The sequence below is a fragment of the Rhincodon typus genome, chromosome 9 (assembly GCF_021869965.1).
Source record: "Rhincodon typus isolate 14 chromosome 9, sRhiTyp1.1, whole genome shotgun sequence".
NCBI classification, from domain to species: Eukaryota; Metazoa; Chordata; class Chondrichthyes; order Orectolobiformes; family Rhincodontidae; genus Rhincodon; species Rhincodon typus.
Window position 1 is genome coordinate 41,088,909 of NC_063340.1, and position 27,657 is coordinate 41,116,565.

Sequence of the window (27,657 nt, forward strand, 5' to 3'; positions counted from 1 at the left end):
ATGATCCTGTAAGGGAAAACAGTAGACATTCATTTATTTAGTTATAGGCTTCCTACAAAATCACAAATCATAAATTTAACATATCAGAGGCACGGAACATCAAAGTTTTAGGTCAGTGTTTGTAATTGTATTATATACATAAGCAATAACATAAAAAATGTCTCATTACTCATTGTATCAACTATTTTATCCCTATCTAGATAACAAATCAAAATTTTGCTTTTTTCTAGATAAAGAAACAGCATGAAGGAGTGAGGACTTATCTATAAATGCAAATATAATAATTTATTATAATCAATTATAGCTTAGTAAAATTCTGTTTTTTTTTAATATTTTGGACAAAATATGGAAATACCAGGAGAGTTGTTCATTTACTGCTAATACTAACTTCAAACAATTCTAAGCCAGGTATAGAATTGGACTGTTCAGCCTTTACCATCCAATTAAAAGATTTAAATTCCTACTACAACCAAGTTAATGTTCACTTGTGATCTGGCTGACTAATTATATACTGGTTGGCCTCAAATTGAAGGCAATTTTATGCCCTCATGGAACAAAATGCACAGAATGGATTGTTTGTGAATTCATGTGATGATATGCCCAAGGCTGTTTTGCCAATACATCATGTGCCGGTTTTCAGGTTTATGCATTGAAGCACTTTATTACCAACATTAAAGAAAATAAGGCACTAAGGGACTGTGAATTAAACAGAAATTTTAAAAGCACTAACTGGAGTGCACAAATGCAAGTTTAGATAGAAGGAATATAATTGGTATATAAGTGACATGAATAATTTGATTTATCCTTAGAATTTATTGTAAATATAAACAATTTTGTTGCTAAGCCACAATCCATACCTTGCATAGAACATGACATAATACCAACTAAATATCATTCCCGTTTGCTAGTCCTTAGAATGGACTGCCATCAACAACTTTTTGGAATTCTGTTGCATCATTATTACCAAAATAAGCAATCCCAAATTCCATTCTTTTCTCATTATCCTAAGCAATTTAAACTAAAATGTCATTTTTGCAATGTATGATTTGCTTTAAAACAGTAAGATTTGAACTGTACAACTTTACACCAAGCAAGAGGGTTTTGGAATTTGGGTTGCGTGATTAGTTTTGGGTGTCAATGCACGTACACACATATTTGTGACACATTTGATTTTCCAGCCATTGGAGGACAATTTCACATCCTAACGATCTGTTAAATTTGTCCTGATGGTTGATTCCACAGCACTCATCACCTTCAGGCACTTGCCCATTTGGTTTGTAAGCCTAAGCAATGAGGTATCACAGCCAAGGACAATCCTGGCATCTACAAATGCACACTTCCAGTTGGAATCACTTACGAACAGTTAGGAGAATGACTCCAGGCTTATTTTTCTCTCTCCGAGTGAGACGTGCAAAGTGTAGCTTTACCACTCCTAATTCTACATGGCTTCAAGTAAAAGTTGTGAGCTTTCTGGACTGCATGACTCAATTGCACTACTCAGGTTGTCAGGAGGCCATGTCGTTGCAAAATTCCAATGTGGGTTCAACATTAGGTTGACAATACAATATGGTATCACACTACTCATCAACCACTGAGCAAATATAACAAAAGGAACTTGCACTTAGTCATCAATTGCTGTGAAATAGTATAGATTTCTGCACCAAAAAAATGGAACACACATACTCAAGACTGCACATACTACATCTCTTATTGTATTGTGTACAAAAAGGACAGAATGAAGACAATAAGTGGTCCATGTTTTATTAATGCTACATTTATGGATACATACTTGACTGTATCATGGGTGTAAAAAAATAACACAATATCAAAAATTTCCACAAAATTTACATAGCATGTTATTTCCCAAAAGCGTTTCAAATTTGAACTGCAGCTAAACACCGCAGGCACAACAACTTGGATATGTGTTACAATTTCAGAATTAATAGGTGTGCAAAGACAATTAAATTCTTAAGGCCTTTACAATGGAGTAAAACGAGGCAAGAAAGAAATTGTCAGAAATTTATTTACATTTGCATGGTCTTTGTACATTGTGTTCATAGCTAGCACTAAAACAATACCTCAGACAGAAAGTGACTCCATTTAGCATTTGAAGCTATTCTGTTAGTTAAATGTTTAGATGGCCTGATTGCAAAACTGTCAAAAAATTTTATGAGGAAACCATTTCCCCTCAATGCCATTCAATTATTGTAAATTGTCCCAGATATTTATCTCAGAAGGAGAATCCATTATAATTCATTTTTTCATGGGTCCATTCACAATATGAGGCCTTTTAAATCACACAGGGAGATCTGTTTGCCTACTTTTACACTTACTAGTAATACTCCTATGGATGTGCTAGGAACAGACAAGATGTTGGCAAATTGAGTTAAATCAAGCCAACAACAAGTTTATTACTTTAACAATCTTCCTGGCAACTAGTGACAGACCTAATTAAGCTGAAGCTCTAGCTATTGACTGCCCAGGACATAAGCCGATTAACTTCTGGTCTGGAGTAATGCCAATATACCTATTGAATCTCATTGTGAAAAAGAAGGTTATTTTGTTTCGTGAACACTGTTGCTCTCATTGGGTGAATTGCTGTGCATTTCTCTCTGCAAAATACTAATCCTTTGTCCAAATTAACCAAATTTCCTGTAGTTTTCCAAACAAGGCAGTACAATGGCTTAATGGTTAGTACCATTGCCTCACAGCACTAGGGACCTGGGTTCAAATCTACCTTGAGGTGACTGTGTGGAGTTTGAACATTTCTATCTATATCTGTGCGGTGCCCTCGGGGTACTCCAGTTTCTTCCCACAATCCAAAGTTGTGCAGGTTAGGTGGATTGGCCATGGGAAATGCAAAGTCACAAGTTGGGGGTGGTAGGTCTGATGTGGGATGCTCTTTAGCGAGTCAGTGTGGAATGGATGGGTCAAATAGCCTACTTCCACAGTGTGAGATTTTAAGAACAGGAGCTTCTTTGCACTTTTGTTAATCATGCATTTGTAATACACCTTTCACTATACCCTCTATGAGTGAGATTGCTAAACTCTGCCAAACAAAAAGCAGAATGACAGACAGGTTCTTGTTGTGTTACTCATTCATTATAAACTGAACAGATGTATATTTCACAAATATTGGAACCCAAGAATGTATGACATTTTATTTCAAAATTCTGCGTTGGCTTTAAATCTTTAAGCTGGAGTTAAAAATTGATCACCATTTTCCCTACATTCCAGTGGTAGCTATATTTCAAAAGTGCTTCATTTACCGTGAATCATTTGGGCCGGCCAATGACTTCAAAGGGCATGAAATAAAAGCAAGTCTTTCCTTCTTTTGTTTCATCAAGGGCAGTGTGATTTCAGTTCATCCCAGATTGATGAGGTAAAAGTACTAAGAGTCTCCCATGAGGTGTGTTAAACCAGCTTTTCCCAGTCCTTTACTGAGTGCAAAAACGAGACAATATTCTGATTTAATAGTAATTGATAGAAATTAAAAAGTGTTAAAAAGGATTAAAAAGTGTTGTTGTGACAGAATAAAGGGAGTGTTACTCTACATCTAACCGAATTGTTATTGATGCTGATACTGGGTGACATAAATAGAAATTGTATAGATTTGATAGCATTAATTTTCCCTAATTTTATAAGTTAAAACATTCACAAAAGTAAATCATGAGGAACAAAAGACCAGAGAGTCTGGTCCAGCTTCTAAAAGCTTCATTTTGCTCTATGAATGACTGCCTTCCCAACTCATGCACAGGGATGGGCTTGTAGCTGGAGGTTTGGAAAAAAAGTTAGCTGCGGAATATGTCAGAAGTTAAAAAAAGGTAAAGAATGATACTATACCAAATTTCATAAGATTAATGACAAACTTTGGTCATAATGTCACATTTCAGCTGGGAAAGACTATAGGAACAATGTTTCCTTGAAACTGTGTAGGTGTATGGCCACACAACAACTAGGCATTTGTTGCACAGGGAACAAACAGGCTACGCACGATCAACATTCCCTTAAGATGTGCAGAAGTGGGCCCCACAAAGCTTAAAGGGGACTTGTCTAACAACAAACTGACTAAGCATAGCAACCAGACGTTTGAGGGAACATTGCTTCGGAACGTTTCATTTTTGAAAGTTTTGCAAGAGTTCACAACAGTCTATATAATTTATATTTTCATTTAATAATAATTTGACCTCAAGTTTCTTAATTCCATTGCACCCTACTATTACTGATATACAGAGTAAATGCATTTTTCTCCAAAAATCACATGTAAAAGCGCAAGCACCACCATAGTCTGTTACATTCAGCCATCTTGTACAGCAATTTTAAATATGCTTAACATATTCACTACTTGAAGTGAGCACCATTTTTTTTGAGAAAAATGACTCAAATGTCACCATCTTTTTCTGTCAGAAGATACTAACATTATCAAACAGTGTGGAGCTGGAGGAACACAGCAGGCCAGGCAGCATGAGAGGAACAGGAATTCTGATGTTTCGGGTCGGGACCCTTCTTCAGAAATATCTCTGACTCCAGCATCGGCAGTTCTTACTATCTCCAAATCCTTTCGTAAGTATTTTTCAGAAAACAAATGGCTGGATTTCACCCCCGTAAGCAAGTTAGCTATAAGAGAGTTTTACTGGTCTAGATAACTCCACCATCTTCCCATTGATTTTTGCTGCAGATTTGGGTAGGCTCCTTTATCATTGAAAGGAGGGAGAGAGAAACAGATTATTGCTGCTGTATTTGAAATGCTGAATCTAATTAAAACGGAGAGCTGCCCATATTTTTGGAGATTAATAGTGACAATAACTTAGTCTGAAGATATAGGGCAGTTGGCAATAGGATGAAAATTGCATATTTGTAATTATTCCTTGAATATTTTCCTGGTTGAAATAATGTTTTGAGGGACAGACTGTTAGTGTGACGCAGGAGGCCTCATAATAGGATATTTAGATGCCTTAGAGATCCCAAGAACAGCCATGCAGTTCAAAAAAGAGTCAGTGATCTTCCAAGAGAGATCAAGTCAAGGCACTATTCCTCAGGTAACTCCTGTATGAATGGTTGGGACTTCTCTCGCTCTCTTATCTGCTCATTTTGTGCAACCTGTTGGGAGTAGGGAAACTGTCTCACACTAAGAATCTCTGAAACACTGAAGCACCATATTAATTCATAAGCAGTCTGCAACTAGCTTGCTTGACAAGAGGCTTTGACCATTTTGAAGGATAGTTGATTCAAAAGAACAATCCATTTACATGTCCTATTGTTGTGGCTTGCATATTTTCATATTGGTGTAAAGAAATGACTATGCCATCCATATTCATTTAACATCAGTTCTCTCCTCATAGAGAAATTCGGCTAATACTGCGCTTGTAGAATCTTTGACTGTCTGGCTGAACACAGCACTTCAGTAGGGCTTACAAAACCCAATTCAGACTATTTGATCTGTAATGAAGAAGTAACACAAAGCCCTGAATTAATGAGCTGAAAGGAATGGTTGCAGGTGCCATGGTCCCTCCGGAGAGTGGAAATACATTTGTTTTTATAATCTGGTAACGGGCTGTTTAATCAAATAGGAAATGGGCCAATATACCAGAATTAATATCTTTATATTTAAAAGATTATTATGCAGTGTTGTTTTGATGCTTATAAAGTTTTCGAGCCAACCTTTACACCCATAATCTAATGAATTAAAATATGGGAATTCACAAGATTTTCTTGACTGACTATTGTGTAGTAATTTGGGAGGTCAGGATAACACACCAGTTTGGTAGTGAATATGTTAAGTCATCATATTACTTAAAATAATATAAAGGCATAAACACTCAGATTGGGGTTGTTTTGAAATGTTAATACATTCAAACATTCCGCATGACTAAAACAACAGGTTACAAACACTTCCAGGGTTTGAACCATATATTTATACCAATCCTGTCAAAGTGCACAGAAGATGAACACTTTTGATTAATACTGACTGATAAAGATGAAGGCATTCCATCATAAATAATCAGCTAAAATTAAAGTAGGCTTAAAATATTTCAAGATTGTACAGCTTAGAACATATTGCACAACAATCTGTGCGTTTATTTCACACTAGCATGTCAGGGATGCATTTCAACATGCATTCAGAAGGCAACATAGAATTTCATGTTGTAGAATTCCTTTTCATTGGCAAAACTAACAAAAATCAATTCACTACAATGTCTTCTTTAATATACTTCATTCTTAAAATATATAAGACAACTATATAATATCCATAATAAAGGGGAGCAAAGCCCAGATGAGATTTTGCATTTCCAAAAAAATGTAATTGTTCTAATACTGGAATATGTAAAACCAGCTGGGACAAAACTAGAAGTGGATAATATGTATTTGAAAATCTACATTGGAATAAATTGTTATTTAAAGAAATTTGTTCAATTATTGTTCTGTTTGAAAACATATACAAACATGTAAGTTAAAATATTAAGGATAAAATAAGTAAAAAAAAAATGGAATCGTGGAAGTCATGCATGTCCTGATTTTCAAGTAACTTAACAGTTTGTAGTTTATGGGATGTCAGTTTATATGCTTCAATTATTTCAACTAGGGTGCTGATGTGAATATTTTTCCAAGCTTCCATGAATGTACTTTTTATAGATTTGAATTTCCATTAAAACAATCTGTAGCTGACTAGATTTTGCCTTTCTGTGTGATTTTTCAAAGCAATCAATCAAATACTGGTTAAGTTATGTTCAAAGTATCCCAGGTCAAGAAGAACAAGTTTAAATAAAGCTCAATACTCCTTCATTCTTGCCTTGACAAATTCTCAGAATGTCAAATCCACTGCGTCTCATTTATTGTGTCACCCTTCACGGTAAAGATCCTTAAGGAGCAACTGGCAAATTTTAACAAATTCTTTGTTGTTCTTGATTTGCTCATACCCTCAAGGGACTATAGGGATACAAGTACACTGTTCAATCTCTGGGCCATATTTTCCAATTCAGTTAGATCATGGTAACTTTTAAGAGTGTTCCTTATGGATTTCATCATTGGAAAACAATAGATTGTTCATATCGACCCTATTGTATTCATTCTAGTGCATAGCTTTCCAAATCGAGAGTCAAAATTCTGCAAGCTCTGAGAATGTAATGGCTCTTTGAGCTTAACAACTCTGCACGTGAGAGTGTGAAATACTACCACGGTTCCACCCTCCTCACACTCTCACATGTTTCCCATTGCCCAGCCTGTCTCTGCTCTCATACATCTACCATCTACCTCAAACGCTGACAGAGCACACTCCAATTGGCTGTCACAGGTCTCTCATAAAGTCACACCTCCTTCTCCAAATGGTCTCACAGATCTCTCACTCCCATGATGATACCTTCCAATCACCCCCCTCCAGACAACATTAACCTGACAGAAATAACAAGGTGTGGAGCTGGATGAACACAACCTGACAGGTTGTAGTTATCATCTTACTCCTTCCCACCCACCCTTTTTGTTTTTAAGTAGTTGACTGACTTTTCCAACCTTCAAAATCAAAGATAAATTTCCCAAATAAGGAGAAAAAAAATGAGCATGGCAGCTGCAATTTCCTCATCTGTGTCTTTTATTATTGCCCTGGAGTAAAATAAATTGTGTCCTTGAGTTTTAGCTTTCTGAGCAGAACCAGAGTTACCTGGAGTAGTTATTTGCTGCTCCTCACCCTATTACCTCTGATGTTTCCCAGATAACTACTTATCATCTAGATACTATTTCTTAGCGATGCAACCCAAAATCATAACATTAGGTTTCACATGTTTACAGACAATATTCAATTCTATCTCACTACAACATCTCTCAACTTCCCCACTGTCCATTGTGACACACATTTTATTGAGTTCCCAACTTAGATCAACAGCAATTTTCTCAAACTGAATATTATGAGGACTAAAGCCATTGATTCCTGCACAAACTCAACTTTGTGGAAATTATTTCCATCCCTTGTTACTGTATTAAGCCTAGCAAGACTTCATGACTCAGTGTTCTGCTTGATCCAAACATAAGTTTCCAACCATATAATTGTTTCATCACAAAGCGTGCCTCCTTTCCCCTCTATTAGGTTGCTCAATTCCATGCCTGCCTCATCTCTCTGCAGCTGATATCCTCATTTGTGTCTTTGTTACTTTGAGACTTGATGATGGAAGTGTTCTCCTATGATTCAAAGCAAAGTAGGTTATTTTGGAGGGGATGTGGCCTCCTAGTAAAAGGCACACCAATGTAATCTACTTTACATGGTGACAGAAGTTCAAATAGAAAATGTTTCACAGTAAGATGCAAGTTTAAATGTCTGGACCAAGGAGGAAACTGCTGGCTTTGTTACTTACAGACTCACAGAGACAGAGAGAGGAAGATTTGGAGGAGAAGACCCACAACAGGTACTAACATGCCAACCAGAAGTAAAGGTCTGCTTTTGGTTTAATCATCAAGCAGTGTGCTGGCATGGACAAACTCTCAGTTAAGGCAGTAAAGAGTATGAAAGCTAAACACCCAAGGAGTTCCCAGAGGGTAGTTCGCTAGTTGATATTCATTCTATTATGGTCAGACAATTGAGCAAATTGTCTAAAAGGACACTGGAAGATTCATTACGGTGAGTCAGAGAGATGAGACCAAACCAGGGGGAGCTTCAGCTTTGTAAACACAGAATTACATTTTTGCTGTGTGCACATAATGTAGGGTACGTAGGGAGTTAATAAGGAATATCTCTTCTGTAGCTTAGTATTTCAGTTGCCTTCAGGTCTGTTTTGGTCTCAGTTGATTTTAGCCTGTCTGTTATAGTGAAAGTCTTCAAGTATAAAGTCTCACTGTGCAATCCTTTCAAGTGGCTACTCTAAAGTTCACACCTTTTAAAAATTAGCAGTGTTGACAGAAATTTTAATACTATATATGATGCTTCCCAGGTAACTATTTTTCATCTAGATACTATTTCTGGATAATGCTTTGGAGCAAGAACCATAAATGAAAATGAATGCTGGCAAGACTGAACATGATCCTCCTACCAGCTAACTGTGCATAGATGGATGAATGACTCAGCAATCACACTGGATAAAGTGGTATATATATATTAATGAATGAAGATTGCTCAGCACAATCTTGCTAATTTGACAAAGGGAGTAGTAATAAGTTTTATCCTGAAGTCTGTTAAGATGCAATCAGTTTGAAAAAATGCGCTGATTTGGAAAACTATCTAAAGTTATGAATTAGATGAACAGCAATTGATGGAAGTAAACAGACTAACCATGCAGCATTAGGCTCCTATGCAGAAATGTTACACCTACCTTGCAGAAATCATGCAACAGCTATAAAATTGACAACCTAACTTTTCTGCAGCAGACCAAACTGTCTGTAACAGTGTATCTTTCGGGGATTACAATTCATCTCAGGCAAATTGATCACTGCTTCCAAACATTTCGCAAAAATAGAAACAGTGATATTAATGATATGTTAACATTTTGAGGTGTGTGTGTGAAGATATTGCATAAATCTGATTTTTGATATCTTTAAACAGTCAACACTCATTTTTAATAAGCTCTTCCAGACAAAATTTGATTGAATTTTAGTGATAAAACTGTTTAAGAACCACAAAATTGCCACTTGATGGAATTTTGTTGTGCGTAATTACATTTCTCAAGCAAATTGAATTGTTTGGGAGAATCAGGAAACCATTTTTTGATGTCTGCAGGCAGCATAACACTAAGGAATGCATCAGATTGATTATGTTATGAACTTCATCACTTGCTGAATAAACCAGCAAAGCTTAATTTTGCAGTAGGTTTTGTAGTTTCATCTTGTCCACAACAGCAAGTTTTTTTTGAGAAAGGGGCATTACCTGAAAACTGATGACTATGTAAGAGGATATAGCAGATGCTACCTAAAAGTAATTCTTCTGGAATTACAATTCCTTCAGATAATTCCCAAATGTTTAAGGTACTGCACAGGAGCTATATCATTATGGCCAATCAGAAGCTGGTAGTTCTTCACTAAAGGACAGCACCACCAGGGAGATGAAAGCAGCTACTGAAATTGCACTCATCTGAGGCCCAGGATTGTGGATGGCCCAGCATGGGTGAGTGCTACCAGGACAGATCTTGTGCAATGGCGGAACTTGTAAAGGAAGAGAGGGTTTGGAGGATTGGGTAGATGGGTGGCTCTCAGTGTCCACCACTTTTTATCAATCCTGGATCTCACAACCAAATGCTGAGTATCTTTCAGCAATGGGTTTTAGCAATTAATTTACATTTCATGTTTGCAGCATTGTGAAAACACTAAAATCTATTCTCAAATGCACTGCTGTTGTGTAAGTCGCACTTAAAGTGCAAGCAGTGATATTAATAACAGGGCAACGTTTTGAGGTCTGTGTGTGAAAATATTGTGTTAAAAGGGACCCAAGGGATAACATTTTCAGACAGATGGTGGTTCTTATGTAGAATAAACTGCCAGAGGAACTGGTAGATGCAAGTACAGCTACAACATTTAAAAGATATTTGGACAAGTACATGAATAGGAAAGATTTAGAGGGATACGGATCAAATGCATGCAAATGGACGACTTTGGTTTGGGATACCTGGTCAGCATGGATGGGTTGGATTGAAGGGTTTGTTTCCATGCTGTATGACTCTGCGTCTCTAAAACTCTATGATTCTAACATTTGGCTCAAAAGACCTGGATTTTTCATATATTCTACGTTTGTTTTAGAATGGGTCTGATAGAAGCAGTACAGTAAGTCTCCTTTACAATTACTCTTTTCTCATTTAAACTCAGAAATGCCAGCAGATAGCTTGGGACAGCTATTCACTGTTAAATTCAGAACCATGGCCAGCAAGCAGTGTTAATGTCATAATCCTCTTCATTGTATTACTCTTGGAAAAGTCCATCCTTTGCCTTTTGCCTAAAATTTAAATTCTCAAATTTTCATGAGTTTGTTTGGTATTCAACAGACCGAAAAACTCGCCTGCTTAATCATAACAACACTCTTCGTTCATTTCATGAAAACACTCCCTTGAAAATAAGTTTCTTACAGCTTTGTCTAGGTAGTTCACTAGATATCAATACAATACCTGACAGAGTTTGTAAAACAGTGCTGATGCACTGTCATGAGTCATTGATTACGCATCATCACTTTGGATGCAGATCTAATTAAACTATCTAAAAATGTCACTATTCATTCACATACTGGTCAATTTCATAAAAATGTTGAAGCTATTTCATTTTCACTAACATTGCCTTTTTGGGTAAATATTTGAGGCACCTAAAGTTTACACGATACTTAGGAATGACTAGACTATAAAATACATTTGATTAGGAGTTGAACTCCACTCCCCTCAGGACAAACGTCTCTCGTATGGATTTTAAATCCATGTGAAAAGTTCATAATCTAAACTTGCCCAAAACCAGTTTCTAAAAACTAGGAATTAGTTTTACCTATTACAATGGTAACGCTAAATTAAGATGTGTATTTGAAGTTAGCATTAGGTTCATACTTTTGGATTAGTATGGAGAATATTATAAGCAACACCCTAAGAGTGTTAACATGTCTGCTATGCCTGCAATGAAACAAAAAAAACTAATTTTTTAACTGGACTTTTTCTCTTTTACAAAAAGCTGTCTAATAAAAGTATAACAAGTGTTTTGTTAAATTCTTATCCTTACTTGCTGTGCTCATTTTCAAGGACTAAGGATCCACTAAATGAGAGTTAGGTGGCAGACACAGCAACAGCTGAATACTGTGGCACAATTTACCCACATTACACATTTCTCTGACTATTGCTTTCTCTGTTTCACTCAGGTCATTCTCGTAGTCTTCATCTTTGTCTTTTTCATGCACTTCCACGACCTAAGATTAAAAATATGCAAATAAAGATATTATAGGCAGGAGCATGAAGCAAAACAGGTAGAGCACAGCTGTCATCACATGACAAGAATTTATATATGTTTGTATATGTCAGTATCTAAAAGATGTCATTAGGCATGTTTGGAAACAGAATTCACAATTGTAGAGACAAACAAATGACAGTATATCTTAGTTTTGAAGTTGATTAATGGAATGTCAAGATGAAAATTTGTCTCAAATGTTATTTTAAATTACACACTCCTTTTTGCAAGAATGAGTGTGAAGGAGTAAAAATACATTGGCTACTGAATCATTGCAGAGTTCATCTATGTGATTTCATTATTGCAACAACAGACTAATATGACTACGTGACATTCTTTATTCTGAATCTAGATGCTGTATTCACTGCATGAAAACAACACTCTAAAAGATTAAAGTGATTTGAAAGGAGACTGGAGATTGAATTTTCAAACTAGAAAGCACTAGGCATTGTGGGAAACGTGGTACATGTTATGATTTGTGTATTAGCGGAGATTAGCACTGTTAACAATCACCTGATATTTCATTTGTTCTAGAAAACCAAGTAAAAGTGGTGAGATTGAGATAAACAGCAAATATGAACCCACTATTTTACATAGTCTGAAATCACACCACACTGGGTTATAGTCGAACATGCTCATTTGAAAACACAAGCTTTTGGAGCTTCGCTCCTTCTTTTGGTGTTAGTGAGAGAGGTAGTATCACACACAGAATTTATAAGTAAAACATCACAGGATCACACCACTGATGAGGATGTATTAAACAAACCGAAGATGCTGTTAAATCTTTAATCAGTTAGAAGGTTTTAATTGATCAATTAATCAATCATCAGTGGTGTAACCCTTTGATCTTTTACTTATAAATTCTGTGTGTGATACTACCTCTCTCACTAACACCTGAAGAAGGAGTGAAGCTCAGAAAGCTTGTGTTTTCAAATAAACCTGTTGAACTATAACCTGGTATTGTGTGATTTCTGACCTTGTCCACCCCAGTCCAACACCAGCACCTCCACATTATTTATTTTACATATATATTGCCTTCAGGTAAACTGATACTGAGCATATCAAAGTGCTGTTCTGACTGCTCATATGACTGAGAGGACAAGGAATTAGTAAAAGAACTTGATAAATGTAGTGGGAGGAAGGATTACTGTAAACAGCAGAATATATTCATTTGCTCTGAGAAATTAATCATTTGATTGGTGAACTGTTCCTCCAGTTTTCAACCTATATAGGGTGAAATGTTCTTAAGGCCAAGATACTTCTCCTCCCATATAAAAAAAAATCTGTGATGTAATGTATGTTCAGAATAGGTAATATAAGATACTTAACATAGTCAAAAGTTCAGAAGGACTACCTTAACATTTAAATATTTCTTTCACAGTTATCATTAGCTGAATGTTGCTCTGATATACTGTACTGACATGGTGTACATCTTTCTGAAAATTGACCTGGACTGACTCAGGAAAAGCCTGGCAAAATTTGTCAAATATAACAGCTGAAAACAAAGACTTGAATTGATAGGCCAAAAAAGTATATACCTCATAAACATCATCGCATGCTTTACATAAAATGAATTACCCTGTGTAGTTTGAGTACAATAGATACTCATACCAACAATTTTACTCACAGTAGACCTCGTCATCAGAGATGAATGACTAAATAATCTCCATATATCAGTGGTGTTTGCAGATGGAGGAATCTTGAGTGGGATTTTCCTACTGTACAGTCGGTCACAATGCCATATGTTTGCTACCTAGCTGGTAAGTGAGGAGGTTCAACAATGAGTGTCCTTAATATAGGAGCCTGATCTTGATCTTCACTGAAACCCATATAATTGCACTTCTATCAAGAATCATTTGGTAGGGGTCAGATAGTGCTCTGCAGTTAATTACCCTCTCCTTTTCTGAGTGAATTACATTGTTTCCCTTGTAACCTGTCTGGATGTGGAGTTGTTCTCTGTCCTCCTCGGGCTGCTGTAGCTGGGAAGGTGTTGCTGCTTGGGTGTCTGGAACCATAAAGTCTGAAAGAGGGCTGTTTGGCTTAGGGAAGAGGGGTGAGTTAGAAGGCAAGAGGGTCATGTCACACCATCAGTATTTCGCCCATCATACCTACCAGCAGTATGATGCCTGCTAGAAACTGAGAAGCAGAGTAAAAAATAGGACCATAACAACATCGTCATTGTACTCAGCGATGCCATTTGTGCTCTGTTGCAGCTAGCTGAGAACCAGCTTTTACCATGGGGCTGAGGATTTACAAGTCATAGAGTCAGAGAGACATACGACATGGAAATAGACCCTTCGGTCCAACCAGTCCATGCCGACTATATTCCCAAACTAAACTAGTCCCATCTGCCTCCGCTTGGACCATACTCCTCCAAACATTTCCTATTCATATATTTATCCAAATGTCTTTTAAATGTTGTAGCTGTACCCGCATCCATCACTTCTTCTGGAAGTTAATTCCACATACAAACCACTCGCTGTGTAAAAAAGTTGCCTCTCATGCCCTTCTTAAATCTTTCTCCTCTCATCTTAAAAATATGCCCCCTAGTTGCAAAATCCCCCATTCGAGGGAAAAGACATCTGCCATTCACCTTATCTATGCCCCTCATGATTTTAAAAATCTCTATAAGGTCAGCTCTCAACAGCCTCGCTCCAGTGAAAAACATCCCAGCCTATCTAGCATCTCAAACCCTCCATTCCTGGCAAGATCCTATTGTGTGTCATTGTGTCCTGCAAGAGAGAGAACAGAATGCCGTTAATTGTGTTGCACTGTGCTTGGGTAATGTGCCTTCCACAGCGGAATAGCTGCAGACATATGAAAGTAGTGCAAGCGAAATATGAGGCTGGAAGGTGCGTGAGGGTGATGTGCATTATGTGGATATTAGGCACGATTCCTAAGTGCAGAGACAACTAACGGGGGTGCATTAAATTTAACAATACAAGATGTCAATGATGCAGCACAAAATGTCTTGCAATGATGACCTTGACCACTTCATGCTCCTTAAATTAATATTGCTAAGTTTTTGACGCCAGATTCCGGAATTAACCTCACTTTCCCATTATTACTTTTGTCCAGAGCCGCCTGGTCACTGTGGAAACGTGTGTCTCACCTTTGTACCTCCGTGAACAATGCCTCAATGAATACCACAGGTTCCTCTCTCTGCCCTCACAAGCTCCACTTGTGTAGCTGCTACAGTCTGGCATGGTCATTCCAAGCAACTGAGGTTATTTTTAAGATAACAAGGTGTAGAGCTGGATGAACACAGCAGGTCAAGCAGCATCAGAGGAGCAGGAAAGCCGATGCCTCGGGCCTAGACCCTTCCTCTGTTATTAACTTGTTAAAACAGTGAACGGTAAGAGCTCATTGAAACTGCTCTTTCTCAGCAGAGTGTTTTGGGAACAAAACATAACTCTTGACTTAGTTTGAATTTCTTGTTGTAACAAGAACCTGCTAACACCCAATTAGTGAAAAGGTGGAGGGTAAGCCTTCCCTCACACCAGTAAGTTGACCTGCAAGGATCTAGTAGCCTTCAGGGCATTAATTAGCTCAGCACAGCATCCTACCTTTGAGAGTTGCAAGTCAATGGGATGGGGTGCCCACACCGCAAGGTCTCTGCTCACTTCCCTATCTGTAGCTTGAATGATAACACAACTTATGTTATTTTTAATCTGGGTGAGTACATTTATGATAGGAATCCATACTCTACAATGTTTTAACTGTTTGAACTGTTTGAGAGTGACTCGTACCTTGATAGCATGAACTACAGCTTCGGGTTTCTGTGGCGATGAATTAGATCCACATTTTACACCTTGATGACTTGGAGATGACAATGTCCCATCAGCTCCTGACATCCGCCTATACGGAGCCTGTAAAGAACAGTTTATGCATTGTGAATTTTAGTCCAATTCTTTTCAATTAAGTTTTTTCAGATGGTGTATACAGAATAAATAATGAGACACATCCAGTCCCTTCCATCACCCCTGGATATATGTACAGATTGGACTCCTGTTACTGATCAGCCACTATGGTTTGTAATATTTACTTCTGAAAGGAGAAGCAACCTTTGTGATGTTTTATTTGTCGAGTATCACTTACTCCTTACTGTAGAAAACTGGCTCAGATGGAAATCTAATAATAATAAATAATCTTAAAAGTCCCCTGTTCGATAAACTTGCATGTAAGATAGCGGCCCAATGTAATAGAAATGGGAAAGCTTCATTCACTGATATAACAAGGTGTAGAACTGGATGAACACAGCAGGCCAAGCAGCATCAGAGGAGCAGGAAAGCTGACGTTTCGGGCCTAGACCCTTCTTCAGAAATGCATACAGAATAAATAATGAGACACATCCAGTCCCTTCCATCACCCCTGGATATATGTATAGATTGGACTCCTGTTACTGATCAGCCACTATGGTTTGTAATATTTACTTCTGAAAGGGAGAAGCAACCTTTGTGATGTTTTATTTGTCGAGTATCTGGGCCCAAAACATCAGCTTTTCTGCTCCTCTGATGCTGCTTGGCCTGCTGTGTTCATCCAGTTCTACGCCTTGTTATCTCAGATTCTCCAGCATCTGCAGTTCCTACTATCTCTGAAACAAGCTTCATTCACTGTCTGCTTTGCTTGTGGAGGTCAGTCCCTAGAGATATCAAAACAGAGACCAGCCACCTTCTGAATAGAAGTTTAAAATGACTCATCACTTATTGACTATAATGATGGTCTAACTAATGGTACTCCAGTAATCATTTCTTGAGCGGCTCTTTCTCTGTCCTCTCTCACCACCCGGATCAAATTTATGAGACATTTATCCTCACACAATTACCTTGAGCAGTATTTTGTTGCCACCTAATATACAATAAAAAGAGGAAAATAGCAAATTAATTTGTACCTTTACAGCACTGTTCTTCCACAGATGAAAGAATGCAGAATTTCACACAATGGAAAATATTTACTGCAGTGTGAGATTTTGACTGAGTATTTTTCTAGACATCTTTTATAGTGTCAGAGGTGGGAAGTGGCCATTAAATAGGCACCTCATGAGCTAATTGGCACAAGGCATTCAAATGCCTGCCCCACCACACGTTAAATTGTGGCAGGGGCAGGAATGTGCGAGTAGAGATTGGAAAAGTTCAATCTGTCAGACAATCTCGCCTAAAACCTACTCACAGGGGAGTGAGAATTGTGTACACAAGTTCAAATCCTATCATGATAGCCGGCGGGATTAAAATCCAATTAGTTAGTAACTCTGGAATCAAATGCTAGCCTCATGAATAATCATTATGGAACAACAGGATCATTATAAAATCCCAAGTGCTTCATTAATGCCCTTCAGGGAACAATATTTTCCATCCTTATGTGATTTGGTCTACATGGCAGAGAGTTAAATAAGAATAAAACGGGGTAAGCCACCTAGCACCAAGTTAGGCTCCAGAAATGACAAAGACACAGACTGCCTGGTCACTCCCCTCATTAACATCTGGAAATCTGTGCCAAAATTAGGACAGCTGTCCTACTGCCTCGCTCATAGCATTAAACTGTTCAGCCAGGCAGTATCATGGGATAAGGTGAAACACTGGTGAAAAAAACATCCTGCTGTCTACCACCTACTGCTCTCCGTCAGCCTGATGAATCAGCCCTCCTATATACCGAGCACCACATGGAAGTGCATGGAGGGTAGGGTAAGGGGCCTCAATGTTCAGCACCAAAATGGCGTGCTGGCACAGCTGCTGACAAAGTTGACTCAGTTCTGAAGGACATCCTTTTCAGTTTTTATCTCTGACAGAAAGAACCCACCTATCCTTGACCTTTGTGGTCATAGATTCATGTCCATGACACATAGAGTGACCACATTCCTTGTGGCACCAAATTCCATCCTCAAACTGAGGGACTCTCCATCATGTTATCAATGGCAGTACTAATGTGTATAAGTTTACTTCCTGTGCACGGTCATGTCCTGGATGAAAGTAGAACGAAGGCCCTCCAAAGGAAATTTCAGGAACCTTATAACCTTAGCTTTACTCCCCATGCCATATGCTTGACTTTTCAGGGAGAGACAAATCTGGCACGTTAATGGGTGATTCACACAGCCCCTACTTTAACCTGCAGGAGGATTTGGGTGGATAAGTGCTGAAGCTGGTGCCAAGGTCCTCTGATCTTTACAGCACGTAGCTTGGCCAATGTTAGACACAGACTTTAGTGATAAGTCACCCAGATGAAGTTAGCTTGCAGCCTGCTGGAAGGGTCTAGGCCCGAAACGTCAGCCTTTCTGCTCCTATGATGCCGCTTGGCCTGCCGTGTTCATCCAGCTCTGCACCTTGTTATCTCTTGCTGGGTGCGTTAGGTTAAAATCACCCCGATTGTTTAGGGAGAAGATGTTTCTTGCCTCATTGGAGCAACTGGGGAAAAGGAAGGTTTTACAATTGGGATTGCCTTCTCTTAAACTAAGGAAGTTCATTTATGTTAGCAACTGGATAACTAAAATGAATGGGATACCTTCAAACCAGGGGAGTGACACAAATGCCTAGGTGATGGTTTTCACAGCAGACAGAGTTGGTGGTCAACAAGAAGTAACTGAAACCTAACTCAAGAAAGCAGATGGAAAGGGAACGATCTGCAGGTCAAAGTGCATCTCAAAAAGTACAATTCATCAGGCAGATTATTATACTGCTGAAAGGAAGGGACTGGAAATTGGCAGTCTCTAGTGATGATTTTGTAATATAAAAAGGGGAACATTTGTCAAGAATATGTGATAGGTCATTAGAATATAAAGCAAAGATCAATCACTCTGGAGGTCATTTAGACGGCATTAGTTCTCATCACACAGGATTCTAATCTCACTAATTGACACCGAACCTGACGGGGGGACAATCTGTTTGCGTGACAGAGTTTGTGGAAGTACTTCAAAAGCTTTTCTTAAACAACACGTCAAGAAAACTCGAGTGAATGAGTAGTAATGGATCAGTCGTGAATTAATGAGGAGAAATTAATAAGTCAAATTGAAATAAGCTCACAATTATGGGATGTTAATCATAATACTTTTATATTTAAGTTTTAAACAAGGAAAGAACAGATGATAAAAACGACAGAACATTGGTTCAATGGATTGATGTGACACATGAAAGGACAAAAATGGGAAGAACAATTCAAACATAAATTCTAGATGAAAAATGAGAGTGCTTTAAGGATTATTGGTTTCCCCTACAGATGTCAGACCTACCTGGAGGAAAGCAGCACCAGGAAGAAAGAACGGAGTTATGGATCTCAGAGTCTATTGGGAAGAAATAGGATTGGAAAAAATATAAAACCAAGTAATGGAAAACAAGAAATTGACAAGAAAAGAAGAGGGGGAAATATTGAATGAGTGGTCATCAGGCAAAGATTACTCATACATCACATTCAAAAACAGGGATAAAGTTGACCACTTTTTCTAGGTTAAGGGTTAATAAGGACTTTCCAAAGAATGGAAGGCGGTCTAAAGCTGAGCAGAAATAGGAAAAGTGTTCCAGAGGAACACGGCGAGTGGAAGCAAGGTTGTAGACAGAGATGGATGTCTGTGGAATTGTGAGAAATATGGAGTTAGAAACTCATAGGAGATGCAGGAACATAACAGCAGGATGAATTCTGGCTCATGATCCCTTGCCTGAACTGTATCACCCTCATGACGGTATCTGAAATGTAAATAGACGGACAAGTTTGGCAGCCAACTAGAGGTATGGTGTTCCTCCAGGAAGTGGCAAAGGCAGGCAGCACCTTCGTTGGGGGTGCCAAATGCATTGTGAGCAGAGCAGGCACCTCATGAAATAACCAGCAGGACAAAGTTGGTGCAAAATGGACCCCAGGTTGAGCTAACAGTGCTTGACCCAGCACCAGGTGACCCCTCAAATCTCCCAAGAAGACACAATTGAAATGAATTTTCTTCTGACAACAAGGCTGTTGCCAGAGATAGTAGGAACTGCAGATGCTGGAAAATCTGAGATAACAAGGTGTAGAGCTGGATGAACACAGCAGGCCAAGCAGCATCATAGGAGCGGGTTGGAGGGAGAAGCTGAATAGGCTGCGGTTATTTCCCCCAGAGCGTCAGAGGCTGAGGGGTGACCTTACACAGGTTTATAAAATCATGAGGGACAGGGTGAATAGCCAAGGTCTTTTCCCCAAGGTAGGAGAGTCCAAAACTAGAGGGTATAGGTTTCAGGTGAGAGGGAAAAGATTTAAAAGGGACCTAACGGACAACATTTTCACGCAGAATGTGGTGCATGTATTGAATGAGCTGCCAAAGACTAGTACAATTACAACATTTGAAAGGCATTTGGATGAGTATGTGAATACGAAGGGTTTAGAGGAATATGGGCCAGATGCTGGCAATTAGAACTAGATTTATTTAGGATATCTAGTCTGTAGGATTGAGCAAAAATCCCCACCATCTAAAATACTAGACCAAAGTCCCAGACTTTTCACAACCTTTAAAATAAAGGGGACAGCTGAGCTGAGCTCTGGGAAAAATACACAAACACAGAGATGGCTGCCTGGAACTATTGTTCAGCTTGGCATTTCAATTTACACCTCCACTCAAAAAGAACAATCAACCAAATACAACACTCTAGACTGAAACTAACTTTACACCTCGGGCTATGTAGCACAGACAGTACGGAGCCTATACAGAAATCGAACATTCAAATTCAATCAAAATTCATTCACACATACTCTTAACTATTGGGAAGCCAAGTGACTTCAAAGAGAGCACCAGTAACATGATGGCAAGCGCAGATTTGGCACGAAGATAAGAGGCCCACAGTCAGTATAACTGCAGGCCCCAACCTCACCTAACAGTGTGATTCCCATAGCTAACTCCGGAAGAGAGATCCCAAGCAGCTACCTCCCCAAGAACTATTCCCCGGGAAGCGTTTTGAACAGCGATCGCCAGAAGAATAATTCCAACAGCTAATTCCAGCGGCTACTGCCAAGAGCTACCTCTGGTAGGGGGATCCTGACGGTAATTTCAAAAATTACCCACACAGGCCTGATCCGCACCAGGGGAACCAACGGCAACTGACCACAACCAGCAGACTTAAGAACCGAAAACCCCCGACCCGACTGATACCACAAGGCCTCAGACATGCGCTGAGGTGAAAACTGGGCCGCAAAACTACCAGAAAGCAAGAAAAACTAAGTACTCACTCGATAAATACACTACGCGTCCTACCGCATCAGCGGACTCAAACCAGGCTGTAGGTCTACACAGACTGAACTCTTCATCGAGGTACCGGGTACGGTAAGCGCAAACAGCCAGCTATACTTCAAAATCGCGTTTTCCCCAGTGGTGAGCTTAAACTCCTGAGACTCCAAAGTATCCAGCCTAGCCAGCATGGAGGGGAAGGTGGGTGGTTACACTGTAGGGGCCTCAAGGGGAGGAAACCTGATTAAAGTTTCTGTGATTGAAGCTACTGTTTAGGTTCGAATAATGTTGAATTTAATTTAACAGTGTATTTAATTACCATCCTCTATATAATTGATAGTATGAATTTCACTGTTTGTTGTATTTACCCATATCTTCTTGTATTAAACTTATTTTTTTTATATTTAAATAAGCACAGAAATTCTTTTCACCCTGAAACACCTGTCTACTGCCTTCTTCATTTCACATTCCTAAATAAGTCCAGTGTCCAGAACCAGGGATGTGGGGTAAAACAAACCACCTATAATCAGCAAGCCAGAACCCTACAGGTCAGCATGGATGAGTTGGACTGAAGGGTCTGTTTCCATACTTACATCTCTATGATTCTATGACCCCAACCTGTGTGCAGTAACATGCATCAGACTGTTCAATTTCATCCCTAAAAATTATTGAAAATCCCATTTTGAACTGGACTGGCTTTTTGCCTCTTTAAGGAGTTTAACTGCTGGTGAATGGGTTCCCCATTCCTCCCCTGCTTCAGTAGTGCCTGGGTTGCAGCTGTGTTCCATGACTGGTTCAAGAATTCCTTTCTGTATGAGAACAGGGTTTATTTGAGGGGAGACAGTGCTTGGACTTCAGGGTCCTATTTATCCTTGATAATATACATGGACTTCCATGCTCTCTCACAGACAGTCACGCAGCTTTTGATGCATGACTACACTTATCCAGCCAATGTACCGGGGCAACATCCTTTCATTGATATGAATAACTAAGGACTCATGAGATGAGGTTGAGAACTAACTGTCAATGCTTGCTTTAAAATAAAAGGCTTGGCCTGAGGCTGTGGAAGATTTCACAAGATTCCCCAATGTGGATGCTGAATGAAGCAAGATTACTGAGCTGGAAAGTAAGTTGCAGTGGAGGAATTTGATGACATGGCCACAAATGAATAGAAGTACTGCCTCAGTCTCAGTGAATCGGTGAAACTAATGTAATAACATAATTGTAAGGAAGAGGAGGCTCAATTTATACTTGAGTTGACCTCACCAAATCAGGTGAAGGATTGAAAAAAAGTACAACAGACCATGATACAAGTATGGAGAAAGGCATTGTCTTTTCGAGAGTGATTGATTCTGCTGTTAGATTCCATTGAGACCTTGATGCGATCCAAAAATTAAAGACAAAGTAGTCAAAAAAGACTTTTTTTCTATTCTGCCACATCAAGATCACCATCCACCTCACCCACTTCCTTCACCTCCACTTTCAAACCCATGACCTTCTGCCGAGAGTCTTATAGCAATATATATTTGAGATAGTAGGAACTGGAACTGCAGATTTTCTGATGAAGGGTCTAGGCTCGAAACGTCAGCCTTCCTGCTCATATGATGCTGCCTGGCCTGCTGTGTTCATCCAGCTCTACACCTTGTTATCTCTAGCAATATATATTTGTTGGCTTCTTGCACCATTTCTACAATAGAAATTCTATATTTAATGAATTTTATGGATTTTGATCTTGGACTGTGTACTGTAGATATCAAAATTTTGGATGGTTGGAGCCCATCCAATTGACTCCCATTGTAAGAACCTGTTCACCATTTACAATTTCACTGTTTGTGAAGTTTTCCAGGACTGCATTCAGTGTGAAAGGTAGGACTTTACTCTATTAACTTGCAAATGATGATTGACACAGTACTTCAAAATGGAATTCTAACAACATTAAAGCAAATGGAATTAACAAGGAAGCAACAGTGTGTCCCCATGTTCTTAAGGACAGAAAACTGGCAGGAAATTATGCAGTAGCATTTCTCAGGGTTAAATACTAGGACCACCAATACTTCCTCTAAGGTGCCAGAGCTAATGGAAATGTATTCTGCATTGTAATAAAAAGCGCAGTCACAATTGAAAGCTCAGGCGAGAGGGAGGGCTGAGATTTAAGTCTCAATGTCAAAAGCTGAAGAGAGAGAATATAAATAGTAACCCTTAATTTCCTGGGTCAGCTGAATTGAGAAAAAAAACATAGAAAATATATGTCTTAAACGTTTTCTGTGCTCTCTGAAGGAGTCTGTATTAAGGGTTGTAACTCAGCACACGCAGTGAACTGGTGATGCAGTTATTTTGTTAAAACCAGACACATCATACCAGATGCGCCAATCAACCATTTATCTGAAAAATAAAGTGCGGTTGACCAAAGAACTGCATTGTGTAAATATCATATGATTGATTGGACAACACAAAAGCTGCAAGGAAATAGTTTTTGTGAGTAGCCTGATGCCTTGACTGAACTGTATCATTCACCTGAGTAGCCCCCAGCAGGCTGGCCTGTGGTCAGCCTCCTTCCAAAGAAAACAAGCAGATGTCCTAATGAATGGGAGATCAAGGGAAAGTAACAGACATGACACATTTGTCATGCTTGCCTGTGGTCAAACGCTGATGACTTGACAAGGATTGATCACACAGACTGTTTGCATGGAAAGGAATATAACAGCATGTGCCTCAGAGTGATAACTAGCTCAGGAACAGGAGTCATCTGATCAATGAATGGAGGTTGAGACAGAGCAGGCTGATCACCTGGTTCAGTCTGATCCTCAGACAAGTCCACCTGAGATTGTAAGCACTTTCCAGGTAGGCTTGTGATGCATGACTATGATTGCAGTATTTTGTAGAAAGCTTGCTTCAACAAAGAACAATTGTGTCTGCCCCATTGTTGGGACTATCCTGGGTTACTGATATCGAGAGTAAATCTGATGGACCGGGGCCAGTAAGAATAAAAGCCGAGGGATTTAAGGCTCAATATCAAAAGCTGGAGTAAGAAAAGTATAACTCACTCAGAGATAGTAAGAACTACCGATGCTGGAGTCAGAAATAACACAGTGTGGGGCTGGAGGAACATAGCACGCCAGGCAGCATCAGAGGAGCAGGGAAGTTGACTTTTCAGGTCGAGACCCTTCTTCAGAAAATGATGGACCAGGGTCGGTCTCCACACTGTGTTATCTAAGAAAAGTATAACTGTGATTGGCGAAGTACGAAACACAGGAGGTAGGGAGTCTATGAGTGGAGGAGAAGTGAGTGGATGTATGATTAAACAAATAGTGAGCTCCTGCATGGGCTGGAGAATGGAGAGAGAGATATTTTCAAATACAGCAGAAGACAGATAGAACAGAAGGAATTGAAAAACTGGAGACCTGCGAGAGACTGAGCAGCAGCTAATTGGAAAGCTCTACCAAAGACCTGCAAAAGAATGATGGACTACATGGCCTCAGTCTGTGTTGTATACTCCTGTGAGTTTATGATAAATGTAGGGAACAACTAAGACAGATGAACAGCAGTGCAGCTTAGCAAGGAGTGAAATGATATGAAGCAATGTGTGGCATTGAAGGGAAATGGGTTACACCATTCTGGCCATATATTGTGTTCAAGAAAATGAGCATGAGAGATGATGTAAACACTCATTTGGGTCTCACTAGCAGTCAAGAAAAGGAATGGGTGTAAGTAGGCAATGTTCTGAGTTATGAAAACATGGCTTTGATAAATGGATGAAGTATGGAAATAGAAACTGAGCTCAGAGATGAGAAGGAATTTAAGGCTAAGCAGCTGATGTACTCCAGACTAAAAGAACAGAATTATGGTAGCAATACAGAGTGAATCTGAACCTAAACACAAACGTGTCCTGAGCTAGAATTTCACTGTTGCCTGATCCCAGTCAGAAATATGGTGATGCAACAGCAACAATGCAAGGTTGGTGAGGAAATGAGTGGCAAATCTTTGCCTACTTGGTACATGACAACATTTAATGTTGAGTTGCTGTCATCACAAACTGAAAATGAGCATCTGCAAAATGTTGCCATTTTATCCTTTCTAACATCAGTTCTGAGTCGTGTTTCAGCTTCCACAGGTTCATCAAGCAAGACACGGAAGGTGGAAGAGGTCAATGAGTGCTATAGGAAGGTTGTGCCTTTTGAGGAGGCCACTGTCACAGGTCCTTGGTTCTGATGAAGGATCATCAAATTGAAATGTTTTTGTTTTCTCTCCGTGGATGTTACATGAGTTGCTTGAGTTTTTCCAACATGTTCTATTTTTACTCTTCAACCAACACCACTAAAACAGTTTGGCTAATATTTTGCTGCAGTTTGTGCCACCATCTTGTGCTCAAATTAGCTGCCATGTTTTCATATTATTACAGTGACTATTCCACAAGATAATGTAACTGGCTACAATGTACTTTGTGATACCGTAAAGTTCTGAAAGACACATCAGCAGTTAATGACATTTTTGAATATTCTTTAATTCAGTTTTCTCATTAGTTGCTCAGTTACGGGCTGGGTGAAAATTTTCACCACTTTATTCTCCCTTCTGATATCTTTAACTTCTCTGCTGCATTTGTGCTTCCATGGGGTGCTACACATTTCTTTCTCATTCAGACAATTTCTCATTCCAGTTGAGAGAACCGACAAGGAAGGATCCTGACTTCAGGATGCTGAAGAAATCTGGAGATGCAGCAGAGAGATTTGCAAGAGCCATGACTTAATAGTTAAACAGCTCAATAAAGAGGCATGAGCTTGATAGACTGTAGTCCTTCCACCGCTTTCACTGTTGCACATTATACTTGACCTCCTTAACCTCATCTCACTTTTTTGACAATCCTTTTCATTCTGTTTGAAATTTTATTTCCAACACCTTCAATCTTAACCACCAAGTGCCTTGAGGTATTTCCAATACCACCACTTGAAACAAAGACTATCAGCAACCCACCCTCTTCACGTGATCTCTTTAGCAATAAGACTACTTTAGTTATGATACTATGCATTGGAGACAACTCCTTCTGTGTTCTTTATAACTTCTTTAATGGCTTTGCTTGGTTTTTGACTGGAATTTTGCTGTTCTTGCAAATCTCTCTACTTAATCTCCAAATCTATCCTTTCTATTTTGTATTGTTTGCAGCCTTTTCAACAGAATTGTCAGAAAATAACTCCTCCATTATCACTGATTGAAATGTATTTTCTCAGGAGGCGGTAGTATCATCCTGCATCCTCTAATAAATTGAGAAATCAAAATATTTTATTCTCTGGTCTCACTGTCAACATTTTGTAACACTTTTCCTACAAGGCTGCAAATAATTGTGACAGCTCCTTTACTCTCAGTTTATTGCTTTTTTGTGTAACACAACTTCAATTGCATTAGAAATATATTATTTCATTGCCTAAAGACAGCATTGTTGCTAATTCATGAATTATGTAACTGACAAGATAGGAAGATGCATTGTAATCATGAAACGGATTGCAATGCGAATTGAACTACTCGTGAATTATCTATGAACTTCTAAATTTTGCTAAATTTATTGATTCAAAATAGAGATATGCTTCTTATGAAAGTGGAGAAGTACAATGCTTGTAAGTTCTTGCTTTCATAGTTTCTTAGTTTCCTATCATTATGCTGTATTAAAGCTCATTGATGATTGAATTTAGGTAATTTCAAATCTACATCACACTTAATCAGTTAATTCTGCTCACGAAGCTCATTTTCTGGTAGTCCACTGACAAAAAAAAATCTAATTAATTGGAGTTTTGGCTGAATAAATAGGGATGCATGCAATTCCTTGCAATTTAGTGAAGAAAAAAATTCCTATCCTCTGGTCGACAGCAGGTTTTTGTCACTTTATTATGTCGTGGTTTTTGATTAAATTCTCTCCTTGACGGCCTTTATTAACCATGGGTGGTTCATCCTTCTCAGAGCTTTGTTTAATAAGAAATAATAAAAGCAATAATTTTTGCTGAATGTTATGAAAAATCTGAAACACCTGGGATGGCATGGTGGCTCAGTGGTTGGCACTGCTGCCTCACAGTGCTAGGGACCCGGTTTCGATTCCAGCCTCAGGTGACTGCCCATGTCTGCGTGGCTTTCTGCTGGGTGCTCTGATTTCCAGCCACAGTCCAAAAATGTGCAGGTTAGGTGGATTGGCCATGCTAAATTGTCCATTGTGTTCAGGAATGTGTAGGTTAGGTGCATTGTCTATGGGAAATACAGGATTAGGGGATGGGTCTGGGTGGGATGGTCTTCAGAAGGTCTGTGTGGACTTGTTGGGCCAAATGGCCTGTTTCCACACTGTGGGGATTCTATGATTTCTTTAAGAAATTATTTCCACTGCTCAGCTGCTGACCTTCCCCTAAGTCTATTTTCCCAACCTGGCTTTAGACAATCTTTCTTCATACCTTTGTAATTGTCCTTATTGAAGGACACTGGTTTGAGATGCAGTTGCTACCCATCAACCTGAATTTGAAATTCTACCATGATAACAAGGTGTAGAGCTGGATGAACACAGCAGGCCAAGCAGCATCAGAGGAGCGGGAAAGCTGACATTTCGGGCCTAGACCCTTCTTCAG

The 27,657-nt window shown here is 39.0% G+C and overlaps 1 protein-coding gene across 1 annotated transcript in view; it reads right to left on the bottom strand.

Moving 5' to 3' along the window:
* Positions 1-1,745: 1,745 nt before the first annotated feature.
* The window catches only part of LOC109920937 (coiled-coil domain-containing protein 85A-like), a 652,342-nt gene continuing 626,430 nt past the window's right edge, over positions 1,746-27,657 (bottom strand). The window contains exons 3-5 of the mRNA XM_048601135.1: positions 15,636-15,755; positions 11,665-11,848; positions 1,746-8,169 (exon numbers count right to left, since the gene is read on the bottom strand). Of these exons, the coding sequence (XP_048457092.1) occupies positions 11,687-11,848; positions 15,636-15,755 (282 nt within the window). The 3' untranslated portion in view covers positions 1,746-8,169; positions 11,665-11,686. The remainder of the gene's footprint in view (positions 8,170-11,664; positions 11,849-15,635; positions 15,756-27,657) is intronic.